This window comes from Heterocephalus glaber, unplaced genomic scaffold, assembly GCF_053883595.1.
Source record: "Heterocephalus glaber isolate CG9 unplaced genomic scaffold, H.glaber_assembly_v1.0 deba00001733, whole genome shotgun sequence".
Classification (NCBI taxonomy): Eukaryota; Metazoa; Chordata; class Mammalia; order Rodentia; family Bathyergidae; genus Heterocephalus; species Heterocephalus glaber.
In genome coordinates this window covers 18,802,994-18,827,403 of record NW_028258444.1, presented here as the reverse complement: position 1 = coordinate 18,827,403, position 24,410 = coordinate 18,802,994, and the positions used below count along the sequence as shown (strand labels likewise).

At 44.2% G+C, this 24,410-nt stretch overlaps 1 protein-coding gene across 5 annotated transcripts in view; it reads left to right on the top strand.

Annotated features, from left to right (window-relative positions):
- The first annotated feature begins 7,225 nt into the window (after window positions 1–7,225).
- The window catches only part of Fmnl3 (formin like 3), a 61,211-nt gene continuing 44,026 nt past the window's right edge, over window positions 7,226–24,410 (top strand). For 3 of the 5 annotated variants that reach the window (XM_013078983.3, XM_021243047.2, XM_004863017.4), the window contains exon 1: window positions 7,228–7,687. In XM_013078983.3, coding sequence (XP_012934437.1) covers window positions 7,562–7,687 — 126 coding nt within the window. In that variant the 5' untranslated portion in view covers window positions 7,228–7,561. Of the gene's footprint in view, window positions 7,688–24,410 lie in introns of all 5 variants that reach the window. The other 2 variants (XM_004863019.4, XM_004863018.4) reach the window with 2 other exon arrangements.

Genomic DNA, 24,410 nt, shown 5'->3' with positions numbered 1-24,410 from the left:
TCTTGGCACCAGGGATAGAACTAAGGACCTTTTGCTTGCCATGGAGGCGCTGTGCTGCTGAGCTACATCCCCGGCCCTCTATTAGTATTTTAAAACAGTCATTCAAGCTACTCTGTGGTAAATGGGAACAAGAGTGGCAGCAGAGAAAGGAGTTAAACTACTGGAATGACTACAAGGTCTTGCACTCAGATGGCGATTTGTGCAGATGGACCCGAGTGAATAGACACTGGGTCTGGGGAGGAGTCAGAGGAAAAACCTTACTTGGGTCTGAAAGGCCTTTTTTCAGGTCACCAGTGCTTCTAGTGCTAAATCCAAAACTCCATTGTCCTTTTCCTAATCTTTTTCTTCCTTGGAACTACTGCTTTCTTTTGCTTCCCTGGCATAGCACTACTTGGCTCTCCTTCAGCCCTTTGAACTGTTCCTCTTGATTGCCTAGTATCTATCAGCAGCGATACAGTCTTCCTTTTTCCCAGAGCTAATCTTGAGTTGTTCTCAACTCTTTTCTTTCTTCAACAAGTATCTGTCAAGTCTCTAATATGCACCAGATTGTATGTTAAAGATTAGAGATACATTTGTGCAAATATATATGGGCCCAGTCTATGGAATTTTCACTTAAGTGGTAAAAACAGACATCAAACAAATAATCATGTAAGTGAATACATTCAAGGAGAGTAGCTTTTACCCTCTCAGTACAAATATCTCTCTGCCTTTAATTATGTATAGTTTTAATTAGATATGGTGGAAATATAAGTGTATATATATTAAACTATAATTTTATGAGTTTTGACATAAAACCATCATCATAATCAAAACAATGATCATGCCTGCTCCCCACTAGATTTTCTCATGCCTCTTTTTTTTTTTTTTGGTACCAGAGATTGAACTCGGGTCCTCGCACTTGAAAGGCAGATGGCAGAACCACTGAGCTAAATCCCTGGCCCTCTCATGCCTCTTAATAGCCTTGCCTGCCTTCATCCTCTACATTCCTAAACAATCACAGATCTGCTCCTTATCACTATAGATTAGTTTAATTTTTCTAGAATTTTATGTAAATAGAATCATACAGTATATACTCCATTTATTTGTTTGTTTTTTGAGACAGGGTCTTGCTATATAGTTCAGGCTGGATTTAAACTCACTATGTAGCCCAGGATGGCCTTGAACTCTTGGCAGTCCTCCTGCCTCAGCCTCCTGAGTGGTGGGATTACAAGCGTGTGCCACCTCGCCCATCTGTATGTACTCTTTTTTTGTTTGGTCTCTTTTATCCAGCATAATTATCTCAAGATTCACTTGAGTTACAGAATTGTAGTCCATTCCTTTTAATTCCTGAGAAGTATTCTATTACATGGATTACCATTATTTGTTTATCCATTCACCTGTTGATGGACTTTGGGATTGTTTCCAGCTTTTCAATTACAAATAATGTTCCTAAGAATATTGGTATACAAGTCTTTGTGTATTTTATTCGGGGTAAATATCAAGGAATGAATGGCTGGATCATATGGTAGGTGCATATTTAACTTTTTAAGTAACTGGTGAACTGTTTTCCAATGTTGGTGTACCATTTTATACTCTCAACAAGCAGATTCCAAGAGGTCCAGTTTCTCCACATCTTCATTAACAGTTAATATAATCAGACTGAAAAATTTAGGTGTGTAGTGATACCTCATTGTGGTTTTAATTTGCATTTCCCTAATCACTAATGATGTTGGATACAGTATTTTTTTCATGTGCAACAAAAATGGTCATTTGTATATCTTCTTTTGTGGGTGATTCCTTCAAAATTTTTGCCTTTTGTTTTTTCAGTGTGGAGGGTTAAACTCATGGCTTTGTGCATGGTAGGCAAGTACTCTACTGTTGAGCTACAACCTCAGCCCTCTCATTTTTAAACCAATTACTCAGGACTCAGGACCTTGCACTTTCGAGGCAGGCAGCAGAACCACTGATGTAAATCCCCAGCCCACCCTCTCATTTAAAAAGAAAAATAGAGCTCTTTGTTTTTTTATTATTGAGTTTCAAGAGTCCTTCATATATTCTGGATATAAATCCTATGCCAAATATGTGATCTGCAATATTTTTTCCTAGCTTGTGTCTTGCTTTTAGTTTTCTTAACAGTGCATTTCAGAGAATATTAGTTTTTGCTAGGGATGTAGCTCAATGATAGACGATGTATTTAGCACTCAAGAAGGTTTGGGCTGTAGCTCAGAGGCAAAGCACTTGGCCAGCACTCAAGAGACTCCAGGTTCAATCCCCAGCACTCACCAAACAAACAAAACACGTGGAGTATTAGCTTTTAATTCTGATGAGAGAGTGCTCATGAATTTGTTCTTTTGTAGATTGTACATTTAGAATCAGAGCTAAGACATTTTGCCTAACCCACGTCACAGAAGAGAGCACACTGCAGCTTGAAGGAGCCAATTAAGGGCCAGAACTAGTAAACCAGTCAGAAAACAGGCACTGGGCAAGGGATGTAGGTGCAGAGGAAGAAACCTAGTTGCAGATAATAGGACAGGGGGTGGATTTTCAGATAAGCAGTGCAGTCCATACAGTTGATTAGCATTCAGCATCTATTCCACTACTTTCTAGTGTCCTATCCTATGCTGCAGAGGTGAAAAAGCTAAGGATTATATTTCTCAGAATAATTTGAAGTCAATAATATGAATTTGGGTGAGATTTAGAATGCAGAAGTGAGATAAAGGTCATCATCCTGCTACTTTGACTATTTCACAAGCAAGATTCTGAAGATGTAGCACATTTATTTATTTTGCTTTGCTGATTTATTTATTTATATATTTCCTCTTTCCAAATGATGGTGACAGAAATCAGATGGATCCCCACCCTACCCACTCCAAGATGTAGCATATTATATAGCAGTGATCCTGTGATGTCTCTAGCTTTGCAAATATTAAGAGCTTGTTGCATCAGAGTGTAGCAATGGCAATGTCCTAATATAGCTTTCAGATCCCTGGATCACAGCCACAGTCTTTGTTCTTAAACCCACTCATTACTGGAGACCTCCAGGTGCCTCACCCTCCCTGACTTTGGCAGAGGTAGCAGCTTCCTTGGCAGAGGACAGCTACTATGCTCTGGTGGGCATTCCTGGAGCTTCAGCTCAGGCTGGCCACTCTAAACCTTTCTGAAAGGTTTTATAAACACTTGGTGTTTTCTTGTGAGCTAAAAGCACTTGGAGGGGGTTCTGTTTCCTGTACAGATTGAGTGAAACAAGCAGTAAGGATGTATCTGGGGGAAACAATAAAGAAGAAAAGGTCTTCCTTCACATGGGAAGAATGTGACAATGTGGGTAGTCATTTATTTGTTCCATGAGCACGTAACCATGTGAAATCAGTGCTACAGCTAGATGCCAGGAATATCTGCCCTGAAGGAAATTACACAATCTGATGATTTCATATGTTAGGATACTATGGGCTTACCGAGATGTTGTCCATTAGACTTGGTAGGGAAATCATGATTTTATATACAGTATTCTGAAATGACCTTTAAATTTAGTTTTAATGGGTATTAGGAATCAGCCAGCAAAGTAGAAGAGCATTTTATCTGCAAAACGGAAAATTATTAAGGAAGAAAATCTCTGTTCACATTTCCCAGGAAAGAGTCCAAAGAAGAGCTGTTCCTAAAAGCCTAAGGGAGGGAGCAGAGATAACCCAGGGGCAGCAGAGGAGGGAGGGGGACTCCAAGAGGGCATCTTTAAGCTAGCTCCAAGTCTTCAGTCTTCATTACTCCTTCACTTCTCAGGCCAGAATCAGAATGACATGAAGTTTTGAAACTGAAGCCTGGGGTCAGTGCCAGGTTACTTGTTAGATGGCCTTGGTCATGTCACTTAACTTCTTTTAGTCTGTTCACTCGCACATAAAATTAAGATAATAATATCTCCCTCCTATGATGTTGTAAAGATCAAACCAGATAAAGGGTATAAAAAATTATAGCACACATTATAAAAATTCTAGTTGCTATTGTTATCTAACAGGTAACTAAATCTGGTTGATTCTATCTTAAGTACGTGCCTTTCCTTAACTTTACTTCCACTCATACTCCTGCCCTGACTTGCTTCAGGCTCTTATCTTCTCCACATCATTCCTGTAAACCTCTCTGGATTCTTGAATGCTCCTGAAGAAATCTTTCTGAAGAGCATACTATCCATGGAATAAAGGGCAAACTCCTCCGCTGAGCATAAGGCTCCTCTTGAACATGACTCAACCTGCCTGTGTAGTTTTAGCTTCTGTCCTCCACTGCACACCCTACATGTCAGCCTCACTGAATTTCTTACCACTGCTCAAATATCTCACACTTTTTCATAGCTTTCCATTTCCCCTACACAGAATGCTTTAACTTTTCCCAATCACACTTCATTCCATCTCTGTTTGCACAATGTTCTCCTTTCTATCTGGTTCATCTATTCAACCTTCAGCCCTGGCTCAAGTGTCATCAACTCCCCAGAGCTTTCCTTTTCTAGTTCATTCTCTTAGTAGAAGTTTCTATTCATCTTTCTATTACAACACTTATCACACTGTTTTATAAACATTAGTTGGAGAACCTACTAGGTTTCTATTAGATTGTGAGCACCTGAAAAAAAAAACCACTTGTTCATTGCTGGATTTTCCTTAAACCAAGCACATTTTCCCAGCTGAATCAAAGGGTTCATTTGAAAGATTAGAGACAGATAGGGTAGGAAAAATAGACTGAAGAGGTGTTAAAGTTTGATAATGATATACGTATCCCTGAATACAAAATTAAGAAGTTTTAGTTTTATCCTGTAAAAAGTAAGAAAGCACTGAAGATAGGTAAGCAGAGAGTTAACAGTGAAAGCAATAATCTAATAGGCCTCAGAAACTAGAATATGTAAATCTAGTGGTTAAGTTTGAGCAAATAAAAGAAAAAATTAAAAAACTGAGGACTAAGTGACCTCACAAGGCAAATACATTGCTGTTTGCTATCCTATGAGTTTCCTCTTTCTGCTAAATGTTACTTGAGCATCCATGACAGATGACTGGTGTATTGTTTTCTGTCTTGAATTCTCAATTTTTGTTCAGTAAAAATCTATAGTCACCGGGAGTGGTGGTGCATGTCTGTCATTCCAGCTCTCTGGAGGCTGAGGCAGGAAGATCGCTGTTTGCTAGGCTACACAGTGAGTTCAAAGCTAGCCTGTACTACATAGTGAGACCCTGTCTCAAAAAAAAAAAAAAAAAAAAAAAGGCTTTGACTCTGCCCTGGAAGAGTCTGCAACTAGAGCTGTGAAAGTGTGTGTTTTGGGTGGTGGAAGAGGAAAAGAGAAGATGTGAATGGGTTGATTTGTTCAATGGAGTAAAAGAAACTGAGCTTCATAGGAAAGGGTTTCAATGACCTGGAAAGATAGGGACTCCACGTTTTGATAGCAAACAACAGAAATTCAATTCAGAAGATTTAGAAAAAGGAACTTAGTAGTTTTAGTAGCATTTCTATGCTGATGACTTCCAAGTTGACACTGCCAGCCCTGATCTCCAGATTCGTATATATCCAGTTGTCTCATAAGTAACTCCTGCTGGATGTTTAAGAAACAAACCAAATTCATGTTCCTGATCTTCTCCTTACAACTTCCCCTCAACAAACCACTTCCTCCCATAATCTTCTTCCATTCCAACTAATGAAAAGTCCACCCCTTCAGCTGCTCAGGTTAACTACTTTGGTGCTATCTTTCATTTACCCTCCATGTTCAAACTGTCAAGAGATTATTAACTTTCAAATCTGTCCAGACTCTGACCATTTCTATCTACCTGTACAGCTACCATCTTGGTGCAAACCGTAATCTTCTCTTACTGGATTATTGAAACAGCCTGCTAACTGGTCTCCCTGCCTCCAACTCTGTTCAGTTTGTTTTCACTGCAAGAAACAGAGTGAGTCTGTTAGAAATCATAAGTTAGATTTGGCGCTTCTCTGCCCCAAATCATCCAGTGGCTACCTATTCTACTCAGAGAAAAACTAAAGTCTACAATAATCTACAATGGACTACACGATATGATTTCTGGTTACCTTTCTGACTTCATTTTTCACTACTCTTTCCCTTGCTCATTGCACTCTGCCTCTTGGCTTTTCCTCTCACATGTCAAACATGTATAAACTGGCTCTTTCCTCTCTCTAGATAATTCTTCCTCAAATACCCATATGGCCTTCAGATCTTTACCCAAATGTAATCTTATTAACAAGGCTTTTCTAAATCCTCCTGTTAAAAATCTTAACCTGGGCCAGGAATTTAGCTCAGTGGTTCTGGCCTGTCATTAGAATTGTCTCTATTTCCTACTTGTTCTTTTCCTCTGCATTGACTTCATTCTCCTGCAGGTGTGATGGGCAAGACCACCAAAAGCAGCTGTAGGTTTACATCCTAACAATTCAGCAGCTCAAATGGACAGAGTGCCTCTTTCTTGATTGTCCCAGTGAAAGCCTTGCAAATGAATCTTAAGAGTTTGGGCTTGGGTCAAATGACAATCCCTAAATCAGTCTCTGAAGGTAGATGAATAAAATGTTGTAACTGGCCACACCTGGGTCTTGGGCCTCCTAGACTAATGGTAAAGTCCAGCTCTACTTGGAGCAGGAAGAGTGGTGTTCCCTAAAATAAAATGGGGTGCTATCAGAAGGACGGAGACTAGGCCTGAAGAAATAGAAGAGGTCCACCACGTCATTAGTGATACCCCACCAGCAGATGTTCCCAGAACAACATTGTTCTCCTGCCCCTCCATTTCCACACCAGCCAGAGGGCCCTCACAGTTGATAAGGGCCTTTCCTCCTACATGTCTTTCACCTGTCTCTGCCAGTTAAGGTCTTCCTTACCCTTCAATCTCCAGTTCAAATCCATTTCGCTCATGATGACTGTGCACAGATGTAGTCTCTCTCCTTCGTCTGAGTGTCCTAGTCTTTTGTAGCCAGCTTTGCACACTGTGCCCTATACTTTATTTGTACACTGGCGCCTCATGCCCTCCAACAACCGTGGCATTCGATGCCAACCCAGGACGCCAGGGTGCGCTAGGCATCAGGCGCGAGGCTGCCGAGGGCGGGAGACTTTGTGATTGGCAGGAGCGGGCGTCAATCGGCCGCAGGCGGGGCGGGGCGGGGCGGAGCGGGGCGCCCGGGAGGCCCGTGGCGGGAGGCGGGGCCTGCATGAATGGGGCGCGCGGCTCGCAGCCTGCAGTCTGCTGTTAGCTGTAGTTGGGGCCGGGAGTGGGTGGGAGGAAGCGAGGTGCCGGGGGGAAGGGAAAGAGCGCGGGGGGCGGGGAGGGGTAGCGCCCGGGCGGCGCGCCGAGAGCAGTGAGGCTGCGGGTGTGAGGCGAAGCTGGTCGCCGCGGTTCCCGACGTTTCCTTCGGTGTTGCTGTCCGCCGCGTCGCCTCTAGCCTCGCTGCGCCTTCCCCGCGGGGGACTCCGAGGAACCCCCGGCGCCCCCGACGGCGCAGAGGCGTAGTGACTGGGGAGCCAGGGTCGACGGAGGAGCCGGGTCGAGCGGCCGAGCCCTAGGCACCTCGGGCGTGCAGGTGGGGGGCTAAGGCCCCCCCCCTCCCCGAGGGGCCCCCAGCTGCGATGGGCAACTTGGAGAGCTCCGAGGGGGGCCCGGGCGACCCGCCCTCCGTTCCGCTGCTGCTGCCGCCCGGCAAGATGCCGATGCCTGAGCCCTGTGAGCTGGAAGAGAGGTTCGCCCTGGTGCTGGTGAGAGCTGAGCCCAGCCCCTTCCCCTCCTACCGTCTCCTGGGTCCCGACACCCCTAGTGGGGTTTTGTGCGGGGCCTTGTCCTGCCCGCCCCAGCTGCCAGGGCCCCCGCCAGATACCGGGCTTCAGTGTCTTCCCCGAACCTCTGAGCGGTCGCTGGCCGGCCTGGACAGCCGGTCGGGACCCCAGGACAACGTCTCCTCCGCTGGGCTCTTGGAGGAGGAGGAGGAGGGGTCCTCAGCCCGGGACAACCCAGGGATCCAGACTTCTCCCTCCTCCCTTCCACCCTGCCGTCTGTCTCCCCACTGCCTCGTCAGAATTCCCATTCCGGAGCCTCGTTGCGAATTCAGAAGCTGGGGCCGGCCTGCTCCTCAGCCTAGGTCAGGCTTGTCTGTGGGGAGACCGCCCCTCGTGTTAACATGGAGGCTTCCCAGAGTGTGGGTCCCGCGCTCAGCCCAGACCAGATGTTTGGGGGAAGATGGGGGCCGGGCAGGGGCTGGCAGCTCTTGAAGGGGGCGGAATAAAGAGTGATGCCATTCTACTTAAACTTTCAAGACGGCCTGCAGGCATCCTCCTGCTAAGTTATAGTGGATTTGCCTAAAAGGCTGAACATGTGGATAAGCCATTTCACTAGGGTATTTTTTCCAACTGAAACAGTATACAAACGATCCCGCCTCCTTTTTCCCCCTCTTTTCATGTTAACCCCTAGTGACTGGTTTTTGTTCTTTTGCCTGTAGTCTTTCTGTGGGTTCTAAAATGGTCTGTAGTATGGATGGGTTTTTAGAGCTGACTTTGATGTGGGAATTGGATATTGATGTCAGTGCTTCTGTGAATTGAAAGGTTCTGAGCTGGTATCACTGGGATGGACACTAGGATTTGTTGGGGCTGAACTTGAAGTTTTGGAGAAAGAAAGTGAACGTTTGCTGACAGAAAAATTTTTGAGAAACTTGGGGAAGTTGTTCTTCGTTCCCAAGAGAACGAAAAGGCAATAATAATTCTTGTTATTGTTGGTATGGCCTGAAGGGCTGACTTTGCCTTTGCTCATGAGGAGGGATAAGTTATGGATTTAGTAGCCTTATTGGATTTCATCTGCCTTGGAAGAGGGAGATTAGATCTGTTGGCAGCTGTGGAGCTGTCTAGAGATCCTGGGCTCTGTGATGGTGGAGAGCCTGACATCAATCCACTGGCACAAGAGCCAGCTCAGAGAGGGGCCATAGTGAAGTTCCAAGGGGAAGCTGTGCCATTGGTACCCCTGCCTGCCAGCTCTTTGAAGGACCAAAGGGATCTGGGCCACACATCCTGTGGCCCTTTGCATTTCTCCCATCCTCCTCAGGGGGATGGGGTGAGTCAGTGATTACTAATGTGCTGTGAGCATCTCAGAGGCTGAGAAGAGACTGGGACTTAATGAAGTGGAGAACAAGAGCTCAACTGTTGGAGAAAAGAATGGGAGAGAATCTACCCTCCAGTGGGGGTGTGAAAACCCCTAGTGAGCTGGCACCAGTTGGCTATCGGAACTAGAGAGAAGGATGTGCTGAGGTGGATTGGATGGGAGGCTGTCTGAAGTAGGGGCCCCAAGGCTTTTGTGAGAGCTCAGAACCAGAACCCATCATGTCTTCACTGGAGCTTGGTAGGCCAGTTTGTTTAGTTAACAAATTGATGGCTTAACATTCACAAAATGCACGTGGTGTCCTGTTTACTATCCAGAGCACCCAGAGAGCCCAGGTCAAGTATGGAACTGGACCACCCACTTGCAATTCTTTCCTTCTGCATAAATTTTTGATTTGTTTCCTTGTGGCTTTTGTTTTGGTCTTATTTCTGTGTCCCTGAGCTGCTGCTGATGGAGGGTTGAAATAGGGCAGGCTGGGGCTAGTTGGCTGGTTTAGAAGAGGAGAGGAGTTAACTTCAATTTTCTAACACAGAAATCATGTTTTCTTGGAGATTTGAGTTCTATATGTACTGTTTTTGTGTACAGCCCAGGCTGGCCTCGAACCTTGATCTCCTGCCTCAGTCTCCCAAATGCTGTGCCATTATGCCTGCCTTTCTGGGGACTCTAAAAGGTGTCTGTTTCCACTGCTCCTGAAAGGTGCCCTTTCTACCATTTTTTGGGAGCAGTATCAATTGAGCTAGACGTTTGACCTTGGCACAGACTCAAGTGTATTTCCTGAAGAGTCAGGAGAAACATAGTATAGTAGAAAAAGTGAGTACCCTTTTTTTTTCTTCCGGCTGTACTGGGGATTGAACTCAGGACCTTGGGCTTGTGAGGCAGGTGTGGCACCACTGAACTAAATCCCCTGCCCCAGGTACTCTTGTCTTTAATCTCTTTGAGCTTAGATTCCATCTTCTATAAAATAGGGCTTATAATTCCTGACCCTGTGAGATTATGAGAACTAGATGTATTAAAGCACTTGGCACCTAGTAGGCACTTAATATAGATTAATTTTATTTTTTTCAGTACTGGGGATTGAATCCAGGGGTATTCTACTTGAGTTACATCCAGAGCCCTTTTTATTTTGAGACATTTCACTGAGTTGCCCAGGCTGGCCTCAAATTTGTGATCTTCCAGTTTCTGTCTCCCCGAGTGATTACAAGTGTGTGCCACCATGGCTGGCTTATTTTCTTGATGATATGAAACCCGTATTTCTCACTTTTTTCTTTACTAGTTTGCCAGCTTCCCTGTAAGTAGTTGGACTTATGAAAAAGCTGTTTGGAGAATTTGTTGAAGTAACATAATGGTGTCCTGGTTGAACATACAGTATGAACTTTTAAGTCAAGAGTAGGTTCAAATACTGCCTTCTTCACAGTCTCCAGTTAGAAAAATGTTTGATCTTAAATAAGTTACTACTTAATTCCTTTGGGTTCCAGTTTCTTCTTCTTTTATTTTTGTTTTGTTTTGTTTTTTGAGACAGAGTCTCATGTAGCTCACACTGGCCTTGACTTTACTATGTAACCAGTGATACTCCTGCCTCAGCCTCCCAAGTGCAAGGATTACGGGGATGTGCCACCATGCCCTGCTCTTTAGTTTCCTCTTATAAATGGAGATAAGAATACCATTTGCTGGGGCCGGGGATTTAGCTCAGTGGTTCCGCTGCCTGCCTCGCAAGGGCAAGGACCTGAGTTCGATCCCCCGTACCAAAAAAAAAAAGAATACCATTTGCCACATGAGGTTATTGTGTGGATTTAATGAAACTGGAAGTCAGATACTTGGCAGTCTGACTTCTTCTATATGCTGTAGGTAACTTTCAAGTTTATATCTCTCGGTGACTCAGATCTTTTTTTATTTTTTTCGGTACTGGGGATTGAACTCAGGACCTTGCACTTGCAGGGCAGGCACAGCTCCACAAGCTAAATCTCGGGCCCACGATGACTCAGATCTGAGATCACTTGTATTGCCAAAAGTGGTTTTCAGTTCAGAAATCTGATGGAGCCAGTTACCCCAGTCTGCCTGCTGCTGGCAGATGGAGGGCTTCCCCAGCCCGTTTATCTGTGGAAACCCCCCTGTGAAGCACCCTGGCTGGGGAAGTTGTATCAGTGCTGAGTCAAGATCACAGGCTCCCTGCTTTCTGGTACAGACGTATGATCTGACCCACAGCCTGTCAGCCAGGGTTGGAAGGCTCCAGGCCTGAAGCCATTTGGTTTCTTCAAGACACTGATCCCCAGAGTCCTAAGCCCACCTAGTGCCTTAAAGGAGGACTTCCCTACTGGTGTGTTGCAGATGGGTCACTTATGCCTTGGATACTGATCCTAAGGGCAGCTGAGGTCCCTGTTTGGTCCTGAGTGTCCCCTCATGTGAACCCTGTTGTAAACCTGTTACGTTACACTGCTTTTGGAGATCCTTTCTTGCCCACTTTGTCTGAGCAGCAATTCTCATTCTGTTGCGTAGTAAGAAATTTGGGATTGGGGGAGCTATTATTGTTCTTTATTATTACCAGAATAAAAGCCAGTCTCTGGTCTGATGAAGTCTGATCTGTTTGGTTCCAACTAGATTACTACCCAAGTTCAGTTACTCAGCCAGTATTCTGGCCGGTGTTGGACTTGGTTAGAGAAAAAAGGCAGAGAGCTCTGGGGCCTGTGAAAGGATAGCCCTCTGTCTTTGGTGTGTTGGCACCCTGATTTTTCTCTTTATTGAGTTATGCAGACCCCAAACTGGGTCCGAACAATTCTGACACCAGAAAAGTTGCTGGCTGTCCTTAGGACCAGGCTCCTGTCCATGAGGTGGAGTCATGTGACAGGGCTGTCCCTGCTGCACTTCCTCCTCTCACATTTTCCTGGTGAGGACTTTGGTTTTGCCTTAAGTGTAGCAGCTAAGTTGCCCTAGGTGGTAGTTACTGTATTTGAGAGGCTTTGAGGGGCCTCCTTTGACACAGAAAGGGGCTGCTGGGAAAACTTGGACTAAATATCAGTTTCCAAACAACCATGGTAGAATTTTTTCCCTAGTCCTGGGAATTGTGGTGAATTAGTTCAGGCTGGAATAGAACTTGGGGGAAGGAAAGAGCTTTGACAGTAGCTGGTCAGAAGACCTCTTTTCTGTTCAGAGACCCCAACACTGAGAGGACCCCAGGCCACAGAGAAGAGTCTTGTTCTCTTGACCTTCATCTGGCCCAGTGTTAGCCTGGGGAAGGAGTGTGTGTGCCAGGATGGATATAAGTGGACACACTGCCATTTAGGAATATTTTCCTTGCCCAGAGGGAGATTCAGCTCCCCCGCCCTGCCCCCTGAAATTAAACCCAGGCACTTTGCTGAGCTACATCTCAGCCCTTTTAAAATTTCTTCTTCTTTTTTTTTTTTTTTGGTACCGGGGATCGAGCTCGGGACCTTGTGCTTTCGAGGCAGGTGCCAAAACCACTGAGCTAAATCCCCGGGCCTTTTAGTTTCTTCTTTTGGGACAGGGTCTCAATAAGTTGCCTGGGTTCAGTGTCAATTTAGATTCCTCCTGCCTCAGCCTCCCAGAGTGTTGGGATTACAGGCATGCACCACACTCCCAGATGAAATTAAGATTTTTTTCTCTTAAGTAATACTCATTCCCTAAAGAAAGTATTGGACAGTTCACAAAGAAGAGATTGAAATTTTTGTGTTTGAGGGGTTTTTTTAAAGGTTTTTTTGAGGTAGGATCTCACCATGTTGTCCAGCCTTGAACTCACTATGTACCCCAGGCAGGTGTTGAACACAAAGTAACCCTTCTGCCTCAGCCTCCTAAGTCCTGGGATTACAGGAGTGTGCCATGCCTGAGGAGATTGAAGATTTAAATGGAAGAAAAACAACCATATTTTTTCTCTAGTTCCTTTACCAAATACAGCCAGTGTGGTTTTTTTGTTTGTTTGTTTGTTCTGTTTTTTTGAAACAGGTTCTTGCTCTATAATTCAGAATTCAGGATTGCTTCGAACTCACTATGAAGCTCAGGCTGGGCTCAAACTTGGGGCAATCCTCCTGCTTCAGCCTTCTAAGTGCTGGGATTACCAGCATGTGCCACCACACCTGGCTGCCAGTGTGTTTTAAAACTTTAAATTTTTTTTCATCTGGTGGTATTCAGTATATATGAGGTGTCAGTGAGAAGCCGGGTGTGGTGGCTCATGCCTGTAATCCTACCACTCGGGAGGCTGAGGTAGGAGCATTGCCTTGAGTGTGAGGCCAACCTGAACGATGTAGCAGGACCCTGTCTCATAAAAGAAAGAAATTGTTAGTGAATGTTTAAATTTAAAAACAAGAGTTGAAGAAAAAAGAGTTGGCATACAAAGTCTTCAATATTCAGTTTTCCTTAGGGTGATTATGAAAATAATGCATGATTATTAAAAAAATTTGGAAATAAGAAATTAAAGTTATGTTTAGCTATAAGTAAGAAATGAAAATCACCTGTAATCTCACTATGTACTAACATTTTGACATAAATTTTTTTTAACAATTAGGATCATGCTGTGCCTGTTGTTTTGGAAACAGATTTTCTTTACAATTTTAAGCATTTTTAAGTGTTCTTCAGTCTTATGATTTTATGGCTGCATGCCACTACACGTAGCATAGTATTTTATTGTGTTACCTTGCAGGTTTTTGTCATCCCTTAGTCTCCTAAATAGCTGGGATTACAAGCATCTGCTACTATGCCTGGCTCACTTTTTTACTTTGGTTTGTTTTTGCAGTTGTAAATAACACTGTAATGAACATCCTGTGCATAAATATTTGTTAGCATCTTCGATTATTACCTTAGATAAATTGCTAGAAGTAGAATTATTGAGTCCAAGATGATATGCTTTTTAAAGGCCTTTGAGATACATACCTTTTGAAAAAGTTGTATCAGTTATCCTTTTTTTTTTTCAGGTACTGGGGATCGAACTTAGGACCTTGTATTTGCAAGGCAGGTGCGGAACCCCTGAGCTAAATCCCTGGCATATCTTTTCCCTGGATAGTATATGAGTGTCTTCTTTTTCTCTCTTAGCTAACCATTTCTGGATAGTTTAACTTTTTAATAATCTTTGCTAATTTTATTAATAAGATTAATTTCTCTGAGTATTTCATCATAAGCATTTTGGCCATCCTTTGTTTGTGTCCTTTGCTCTTTGTTGAGGATATATATTTTTTCCACCCTTTTTCATTATGAAATATTTTTCACAGATGTTAGTTTTTTCAGTGCTGGGGATTGAACCCAGAGCTATGTGTGTGCTTGGCAAGTACTCTACCACTGAGCTATACCCTAGACCTATTTTTCACATAAGAAAGCACATAAATATTATGTAAGGATAAAATACTAAAATGAACATCAGTGCATCCACTGTAAAGTTTTTGGAATTGTTTCCTGTCTCTCATTTTCTTCATGAAACAGCTCTCTAACTTAGGACTTGTTGCAGCTGTGTTCAGCAGCTGGGACAGTTCAGGTGGTAGCCAAACCAATGCTTTATAAAGCACCTGTCTCTGGGGACACAATTGCTACAGCTGCTGAGAACAGGAACTGGTCTTGGTGGAAATAACTAATCTTCAATGAAGTGAAAAAAGAAGCCAAGGTGGAGAGGAAATGAAACCACAGATCCTCTCCTGCCCACTGAAGGCTGGGCAGAGCCAGGGCCCTGGATCTGTGGTCAAGCCCACAGTATCTGCCCAGAGCTGACTGTGTGAGCATAGCAGTCAGCAGTGCTAGGTGCCTGAAGCCAGCCTGTCATCTGGTCTCCTAGGGCAGTCACCTCTGTTCTGGGGAAACATTTCTCCTGTGTATGCTGAGCTGCAGTGGTGCCAGGGAGAGGCCAAGGATTCATTCCAGTTTGGAAATGACATTAGAGAAGGGAAAAGACCTTTTTCTTTGTGGATAAGAGAGGGTCCTGTTGTCATACAGCCTCCCACTCTTCTGATACTTGCTGGGTAATTCAGGACTCCCTCTTTGAATAGCAACAGATGGGAATTTAGGGTTTTAAGGTTTTTGTCCATGAAGAAGAGGAGGGAATTTCAGAATACAATTGAACTGGGCAGCTGGAATTCCTGAGTTCCCAATGAGGTAGGAGATTTGGGTGTTGCATATTGGCTGAGGAAGTAGGTGTGACCTTTAGTTGCAAAATCCCAGGACACACGCACAGAACAGTTCCCAGAGCCCAGCATGAGCCCAATCAGAGAGTGCCTCTCCTGAGAACTTGAGGTGGTTTTCAGCAGGACAGCCTAGACCTGACGTCAGCTAGAGTGAGAGATACAAAAAGGGCAGTCACCATTGACCTCTCCTGCTGCCGTGTCCTCTAATCATGGCCAGTAAAATCTTGCTACCGAATGTGCTTGTCTTGACCAATTTTTCGTTCAGGACAAAAAGAACCTAGAAATCACTTCTAAAAGGAGACTCCAAAGTGCAAGGTCCTGAGTTCGATTCCCAGTACCACCCCCCCCCCAAAAGACTCCAGCACCCCAAACCAAGTAAGAGTATCAAACCTGCCTCACTGGCCTAGAGATACTCGTCTTTGTTACTTACCCACCTCTCTACTTTCTTTTTCCTCTGCTGTGTGTGTGTTTCATGCTGGGGATTGAATTTAGGGTCAGTGCATGTTAAGATGCTAAGCACACACTCTACTACTGAGCACACTGCCAGCTCCTTTCCAGGTTCCCGTACCGTACCCTTTCTGTCTTAAGTCACCTCACAGCCAAGGCGTGGATTGGCAGTTTGTGTGCTGGCCAGGGGAGGAACTGGAGAGGGGTTTTTTTGGTGGAGGGGACAGTGTCTTTCGACATGTAGCTTTAGTAATCTTTGTACTCTTAATTTAGAAAGTACTTTGAGGTCATTCAAAGGTGTCTTAAATAATATGCAGACCCATGCAGGGCTCACAGAATTACTTACATGGCAGATTTTTGTTTGTTTTACTTTTTGAGACAAGGTCTCATTATGCAGTCCAGTCTGGTCTTGAACTCACTGTGTAGTCCAGGTGGGCCTAAAATTTGTGACAATTGTTCTGCCTCAGACTCCCAAATGCTGGGTTACAGCTGTGTACCACCACTCCCAGCTTACAGGGCAGGCTTTGCCAGTAAAGGAAAGGTTTAGGCTGTTGTATACCAGTGATGGTTTTACTCTCATTCTCATTTCTCCTCCATCTCTTTAACCACATTTCTACCCTCTCTTAGGGTTATTGACCAAGGCTGGAGTGGAGCCAGTAGTCTTGCCTCTGGATCCTTAATACACATCAACAGAAATAGATGTTCTCTTTTTTCCTTATTGGCTCATCTCTGCTTAAATCCAGAATGGAGAATACTATGACCCTCTTCTATTTGCCCAGCCCCTCTCTGAATACGATCTGGGTGTGAGCCTGGGGTTTAGGTTCTTTTTTTTTTTTGTACCAGGGATCAAACTTGGGACCTAGTGCTTGCAAAGCAGGCAGCAGAACCCTTGAGCTAAATCCCTGGCCCAGGGGTTTAGGTTCTTTAAGGAATAGTCTGTTTTTAAAACTACTTATAGTTTAGAGCACTTTCTGCTCTGTTTTTACCAGCTTCCTTGCAGGGATCTGGGCAGCTAGTCCCTAGATCTTCCCAGAATTTCCCATGAAACCATAACAAAACAAAACAAAACCTACTTTGGGAGAGAGTAGCTGATTTGAGATCCACTGGCTCAGACTTTGTTTGAAAGAGAGACCATTAGTGTTTTGGGGGGGGGGGTTGGCACTGGGGATCGAACTTGGGACCTTGCACTTACAAGGCAGGTGGTGGAACCACTGAGCTAAATCCCTGGCCCGAGAGACCATTAGTTTTGGAATCAAAACACCTAGGTTCTGATCCAGTTTTTTTTTGTTGTTGTTACTGGGAATCGAACTCTGGTCCTTTCTCTTTTGAGGCAGGTGTCAGAACCACTGAGCTAAATGTTCCAGTTTTTTAGCCTTACTTTCCCAGCTGAATGACTGTGGGCCAATCTTGTAACCTTTTTTAGCCACTTTTGTTTTAGGGGGATTATACCTACTCTACAGAATTTTGAGAATACTTAAAGAAGGTAACAGTGAAATGGCTTTGTAATCTACAGTGTCTACAAATAAGTGTTTATTGTACATACACTACCCACACAACTTTTATTTCCATGAGTTGTAGTGATTTTCTTTCTTTTTTTTTTTTTTCCGTGGTACCGGGGATCAAACCCGGGTCCTTGTGCTTGCGAGGCAGGGAGGCAGGCGGTGGAACCACTGAGCTAAATCCCCCCCAGCCGGCCCAGTTGTAGTGATTTTCACTTGAGGGAGCTATTGTCTGGGGAGGGTGTGGGAACCAAGTGAGGATGTTTTGGTTATCACACTGACTAGGAGTGCAGCACAGGGTGCCTTGGCACTTGGCACCAGGGATGTTAAACTCTGCAGTGTTGGAGTCAGTCCTGCACAGTGAAGAAGCATCTGCCCCAAATGCTGGTAGCACCCCTCCCAGAGTTGCCTCACTCGTCTCTGCCTCCATTGTCCCATCCTCTCCCAGTTGGGGATGAGACTCCCAGAGGAGCAAAAGTGAAAGCAGAGTCATGATTTGTGGGATTTCTTGGTTTTCCCACTTCCTGTTCACCTCAGAAAAGAGGTGAACCTTTTTATTATTTCTGCCTGTAGTTTTAGTGCCTGATTCCTTCTATACTGTGCCCTCTACCCTAAAACTCATCAAGGAAAACACTTTGGGGAATACATACTACACCCACTCCTTTGTAGTTTTTCTTGCTGACAAAAGTTTTTATAAGTTGGGAACTTTTTTTTTTAATGGTACCAGGGATCGAACTCGGGACCTTGCACTTGCGAGGCAGGTGCCGGTACCACTGAGCTAAATCCCCTGCAGGAACTCTTTTAATAGTGCTTTTGGAAGGCAGCTATGCTCATCACTATACCACCAACAAACTTAATAGTGCTTTTGAATCTTGGATAACAGATCCCTTTGAAAATCTAGTCAAACCTGTGGCTTTCCCCCATGACTGTGTGTACACATACAGTATTTTGGAGGGCAGGCATGATGCCACTGAGCTAAACCCCCGGCCCTTAATGCCCATTCTTAGATCTGCTGGGGAAAGTCCTGGCTTTGAGCTTGGAGAAGTGGAAAGGTGAAGAAACTCCTGCAGAAGCTTTGGTTATCAGTGTAGGTAAAACGATGTCTTCTTGGGTGGTTCCAACAAAAGGGGCTTTTTGAAACTTGGCTGATTTCCATTAATAGGGAGATAATCAGGCCTCTGGACACTATTATTTTACTTTGATTAAGGATCAGTTGTGGAGGGGTAGATGTCAGAGCTCTAGCCCTGAACCTCTGGGAACATTCATCTAGAGGTGATAGGATATGTTTTCTTTCTTTCTTTCTTTTCTTTTTTTTTTTTTTTTTTGTACCGGGGATTGAACTTGGGTCCTTGCACTTGCAAGGCAGGCGGCGGAACCACTGAGCTAAATCCCTGGCCCTATAGGATATGTTTTGACAAGTCCTAGGGAACCAGTGGCCCCTGGTAGTGGAGACCAAAGGTCACATCCTGGATGCAGAGGAGATGCCTGGCTAGAGCAGCAGCCTTCTCCTGCATGTCTAAGGTCCTTCAGAAACATCCAGGTATTTGGCTCCCCAGGATGTGCCTGAGAGAGGACTGGGAACATCTGTATCTCTAGCAATTATTTCTATGCTTAAATCTTGTTTTCTATCTTACAAAAAAAGAAATTGTGGTAAATTTTTTGAAGAAAAATTCAGATCTTTTGGGAGGGCCTTATATTATAAAAAAACTTTATTTTGAGACAATACTAACTTGTTTTTCTGGGTGGAGTCTTCCACCTTTCAAGAATGGCTCAGTTCTAATACCCATTGCATGCCAGGATTTAATTTATAGAGGTTATTAATATTTGTTGGATATATGCTACATGCTTTTTCGGGGGTTATCTTATTTAATTTGACAAGTTTAACTTGTCAGGTTTAACTTGACAAGTGAGGTGTTTGTTTCACTTCTGTTTTACAGGTGATCAAACCAGGGCTCAGAGGGCCTAACTAAGATCTTGGCTTAAATGTAACAGATTTAGAGAGGGCTTAAACAAAACACTCTGGTTAAGAGTATTTTTTCCATGCTAAAAAGACTGCTAGAAAAAATAGTTTCTGAGAGATGCTTAAGCTTTGATTCTTTTTAATATGGAGATTTCAAATGCATATGAGCATTTCTGTGACAGTACAGTAAAACAGGTAATAGTTTTGGGTTACTCAAAAATATTAAAAGCCAGGCCGGGGATGTAGTCCAGTGGCACCATGCCTGTCTCGCAAGCATAAAGTCCTGAGTTCGATCCCGGGTATCAAAAAATAAAAATTAAAAGCCAACTGGGTGTGATGGTGCATGCCTTTAATTCCAGCACTTGGGAAGCTGCAGCAAGAAAACCGCCATGAGATAGAGGCCAGCCTGAACCTCATAGTGAGTTCAAGGCCACCCTGAACTACACAGTGAGACCCTGTCTAAAACAAAGCACAACACAACACACTGGTTACCTCAGGATGCAGGGAGGGAACCCTGATGGAACAGAAGATTCAAAGAGAATTTATTTATTTATTTATTTATTTTTGGTACTGGGGATCGAACTTGGGACCTTGAGCTTGGGAGGCAGGCAGCAGAACCACTGAGCTAAATCCCTGGCCCTATTTTTGGTTTTTTGAGACAGGGCCTTGCTTAGTCTCTAAATTGCCCTGGCTGGACTCCAACTTTTTATCATCCTGCCTTAGTATCCCAGAGTGCTGGAATTGTAGGCCTGTGCCACCACACTTGGCTTGAACTTGTGTATTTGTTCTGTGTGTGTGTGTGTGTGTGTGTTGCTGGGGATTGACCTCAGGACCTTGTGAATGCTAGGCAAGTGCTCTACCACCAACTGAGCTACATCTCTAGTCCTTTCTGGTTTTTGAGACAGGGTCTTGCTAAGCTGCCCAGGCTGGCCTTGAACTTGTGGTCCTCTAGTCTCAGCCTCCCCAATAGCTGGGATTATAGGTGTATGCCACCGCACCTAACCTCATTTAATCTTCCTTTAATTTAAAAGAAAAGGAAGAATAAAAATGAGGGGGACTCAACTTTCAGTACGAAGAAAAGAGAAAGCGTTCTCATCTTTGCACTGAGCCAAAAAAAGGAAAAGGACACCAGTGAGGTTAGCAGCTGACCACAGCCCATTGCTTCCCCTTTGCAGAGTGTGGCACTCGTTTTCACAGCACAAAGAATCTCCCCTGTGGGTGGTTTTGGTTTGGTTTTTTTTGTACTGAGCTACATCCCCAGCCCTTATTTATTTATTTATTTTTTGGTACCGGGGATCAAACTCAGGACCTTGTGCTTTCAAGGCAGGCGGCAGAACCACTGAGCTAAATCCCAGCCCATTTTTCATTATTTTTTATTTTTATTTTTTGGTACTGGGGATCAAACTCAGGTCCTTGCGCTTGGGCAGCAGGCGGCGAAACCCCTGAGCTAAATCCCTGGCCCGCCAGCCCATTTTTTAATATTTTTGTTTTGAGGTGAGGACTCATTAAGTCCCTAAATTTCCCAGGCTGGGCGTGAACTTGTGATCATCCTACCTCAGCCTTCCAGAGTGGATTACAGGCCTGCACCACTAGTCCTGGCTTGTAGTTTAAGTTTTTGAATGGAGAGGCCCCCAAGATACAGGCAGGTTATATATTTTTAACCTCTTTATTCTTCATGTCAATGAAAGCCGCACCTTCAGCTTTGGCAGAGCTGCAGCAGTGAGGTTGGCAAAAGGGATGAGCCTGAGCTCTGGGCCTCACTGCACCTGAGCTTCCCCAAGTCAGCTTAGCAGCTCTGATGCCCATGAAAATGATATTTTCTATATTATCGCCTAGGAATAAGGATAGCTAATAATTTTAGTAGCTAACATTTATTGAATGGTAATGTTATGCCAAGTATCTTGCAAAGTACTTTATCTGAATTATCGCATTAAACCATCACAATTCCTATGAAGTGGTTTCTTTTCTTCAAAGTGATTTTTGAATCCGGGGACTCATGTATGCCAAGCATGCACTCTGCCACTGAGTCACATTCCTAGCCTGAGTCGGAAGCAGTTGTTATTATTTACATTTTCTGGATGAGGAAACTGAGATCCAGGAACATTAAATAGTTCATCTCGGATTATACAGCTAGCAAATGGTAAAGTCAGGATTTAAATCCAAGCAGTCTGACTCCACAGCCCACATTCTTAACCACAATCTCTTCTTTCCAGGGTTGACGCCCCCTTGCTGTCAGTATTGTTTTGGAGAGGATTGAGTGGATTATGGAGAACATGGGGCAAGTTCACCCGGAAAAATCTTCTTTTGCTGAGATGTGTAGTGGAAAGTTTTGGGCTTTGGAGTTAGTCAGACCTGAACTAGACTTCTAGCCATCTCACAAAGATCCCTGCTAGTCAGCAAGTATACTTTGACTTACTGAATGTCAGTGATACCATTGGATATGCAGTGGTGAAGAAACCAACAACACCTCTGTCTTTGTGGAATTTAGAGGAAAAGACAAATACAAGTTAGGATATATCCTTGGGAGGCAAAGAAGATATTAAGAGAATCCATAACCAAGAAGCCTTTAAATTGGAAAGTCTTGGGTCTTTTCTTCATTTTCCTCCCTTTACTGATTTTTTAAGGAACAGGTCTTAGGTGCCTGCTTTATACACAGTTCTTTACCAAATGCTTTGGAATATACCAAAGAAATAGAATACTGAGTTGGAGAAACATAATATATACTTAGAACTCTATTTTGAACTAGAAAATTAAAACCAAGTATATGTCCTCAGGTTGTTGTTACTTTATCCCTAATAGGGAATACTGTTTATCTTGCCTGCCCATGTGTTTCTGTGAAGACGGTGAGGTCACGGGCTGGTAGCCTGCCACACTGCTGTAAGCATGGAAGGATTAGGGCAGGGAAGGATCAGCCCAGGGTAGGATTGTAAGTCAGGGTTTAAAGGTGACTGGGGTAGATCAGGAGAGAGGAGGTTGTTCCATATGTCAGTAGGGTGGAGGCAGGTTGAAGAGGAATGAACAAGCTACAGGAGGAGCAGCCAGGAAGCCTGCCTGTTGATAGACAAGCCTGGTTTCAGGTAGGAAGATGGGCGTGGGTCAGGATGGATGGTCAGTCTGGAGTTCCTGGTTGATAGAAAAGGCTGTAAGGCCTTCCTGCCTGGGCTTTCGTTGGGGAATAGAGATTAAGCTGTTAAGTGGACACTGGCCATTCATGAATTTGCTCATTAAAGTTAGGTGACTGAAATATGTGAGAAATAATTATTTAATCTTTAGAGTTTAGGGAATCAAATAACTTAAGTAAAACTGGATAGAAAATGGGCCCACATGTTATCCATAAATTGCAGAAGTCCCCCAATGCAGATCCTTCTATTTTTGGTTACCAAGTTTTGAGCTGATTCTTTCCTTTGCCAAATCTATCTTGCCTTTCTTGAGGGTAAAATATTATTTTGTACTTAGTAATTTATATTATCAACAATGCTTTGTTCATGGTAGGTGCTGAATACATACACATATTTATTTTGGGTTTTTGTTGGTTTGTTTTTGCTTTTGTCTCACTATGTAGTTCAGACTGGCCTTGAACTCACAGCAATCCTCCAGCCTCAGCCTCCTGAGTGCTGGGACTGCAGGTGTGTACTACCGTACCTGGGTGTTGCCTTGCATAGTAGGACTGACCAGTGTTTCTGCCTGCTGGTGCACACTGTATATTGAGGAAGGGTGTCCTCTCCCAGCTAATCACCCAGGCCAGGCACCTGGGAGTCACTCTAGGCTGTTGTGCATCTGTCTGTATTGCCACTTCTCTAGTTGTCCTTAGCCTTTGTCTGGTTTGTTGTAATGGACCCTTTGCTCTTGCAGAATTCTCCCTACTTGTCATTCTAACCTTATGCAAAGATACGGAGAAGGCATTTTCTAGGAAGAGAGAATAACCTGTGCAGTGTTCAGGTGGAAAAAAGCCTTGAAGACCAGATTGGCCGATGAGGATGCTGAAGAGAGGTCTGAGAAGGTATCAGAGAGTTGAGTGGGGCCCAGATCATGTGGCACCTTGCCAGCCTTGGGAAGAAGTTTGGAAATTAGTTGCATGGGGAGTTTTAGGCTTCTTGGTGTTGAGTTCACTGTGGTTGCTGTGGAATCTTGGAATCTGTCTCATTTAGGGCAACAGATTGCCTGAGTGAAAGCCCGGCTCCTCATTAGGCTCTGCCAGCAGAGTGATGGTACCCTTGGTCTTTCAGGTTTGACTGGTGCTCAGTCCTTACTCCTGTACCCACCCTCAGGCCAGACAAGAAAGGACAGTGCCTGTTGTAGGCTGGCCTCAGTGTTTGGCATGCCTACTGGTAACCTGAGCCTATAATTTGGTGGGTTGGCCGGTTACAAAAATAAAAAATGTGACCTATAACTAAAGATGAGTGGATTCAGTGAAGAGGGAACTTTTAATTTGCAGAGGTCCTGAGCTGTACTTTTTGTTTTGTTTTTTTGAGACAGGGTCTCACTATGTAGTTCAGGCTGGCCTTGAACTCACTGTGGAGCCCAGGCTGGCCCCAAACTCGTGGCTCCTCCTGCCTCAGCCTCCTGAGTGCTGTGATTACAGGCATGCACCACCATGCCCAGCATAAGCTGTACTTAACTAGAGGAGAAACGGGTCTCCTCCCCAGACACTGCTCCATATTCTGCTTTAATACCTGCTCTGGGGCGGATAAGGGTTCTTGGGTCTTGGGGAGAGATGTGGGCACTTTAGGGAAGTATTTTGAGGGGATACTGGGGCCTAACAACAGGTTTGATAGGACTTCCAGGGAAGTAGACTTTATTCAGTCTTGCTCCTCATGTAGTCCACTGGGATGGAAATAGTTTTAAAATGTTTGATTGCATCTCATTTATTCAGTAACTATTGTTTATATTTTAGACATTAGGGATCCCACAGAGATAGTCTCATAGAATTCACATTGTTGGAGAGAACAGAAAACAAACATATAGGTATGTATTATGATGTTAAGCAGTGATCAGTGCCGGGTAGAAAATGAGATGATAGAGCAATGAGGATAATATTTTAAATGACGTGAGTCAGGAGGTTTAGGGGCTGAGGTATAAGAGAAAAGCAGACTAGTAAAGAAAGGGCTTTTCTCTGCATTCTAGTGGCCAGCACCTGAGTGTATTTCTGAGGAAGGGGGTCCCAGTGGCAGTGCGGCCAGTCTGGGCAAGGACCAGAGGCAGTGTTCCTGTAGGGCCCCAGGCAGAGCCTGTGGTTGCTTCTTTCCAGCCCCAGTTGTCAGAACTGTCTGCAGGGCTGGGCAGGGTGCTGATTAACTGTAAATAGAAACTTGTCTGT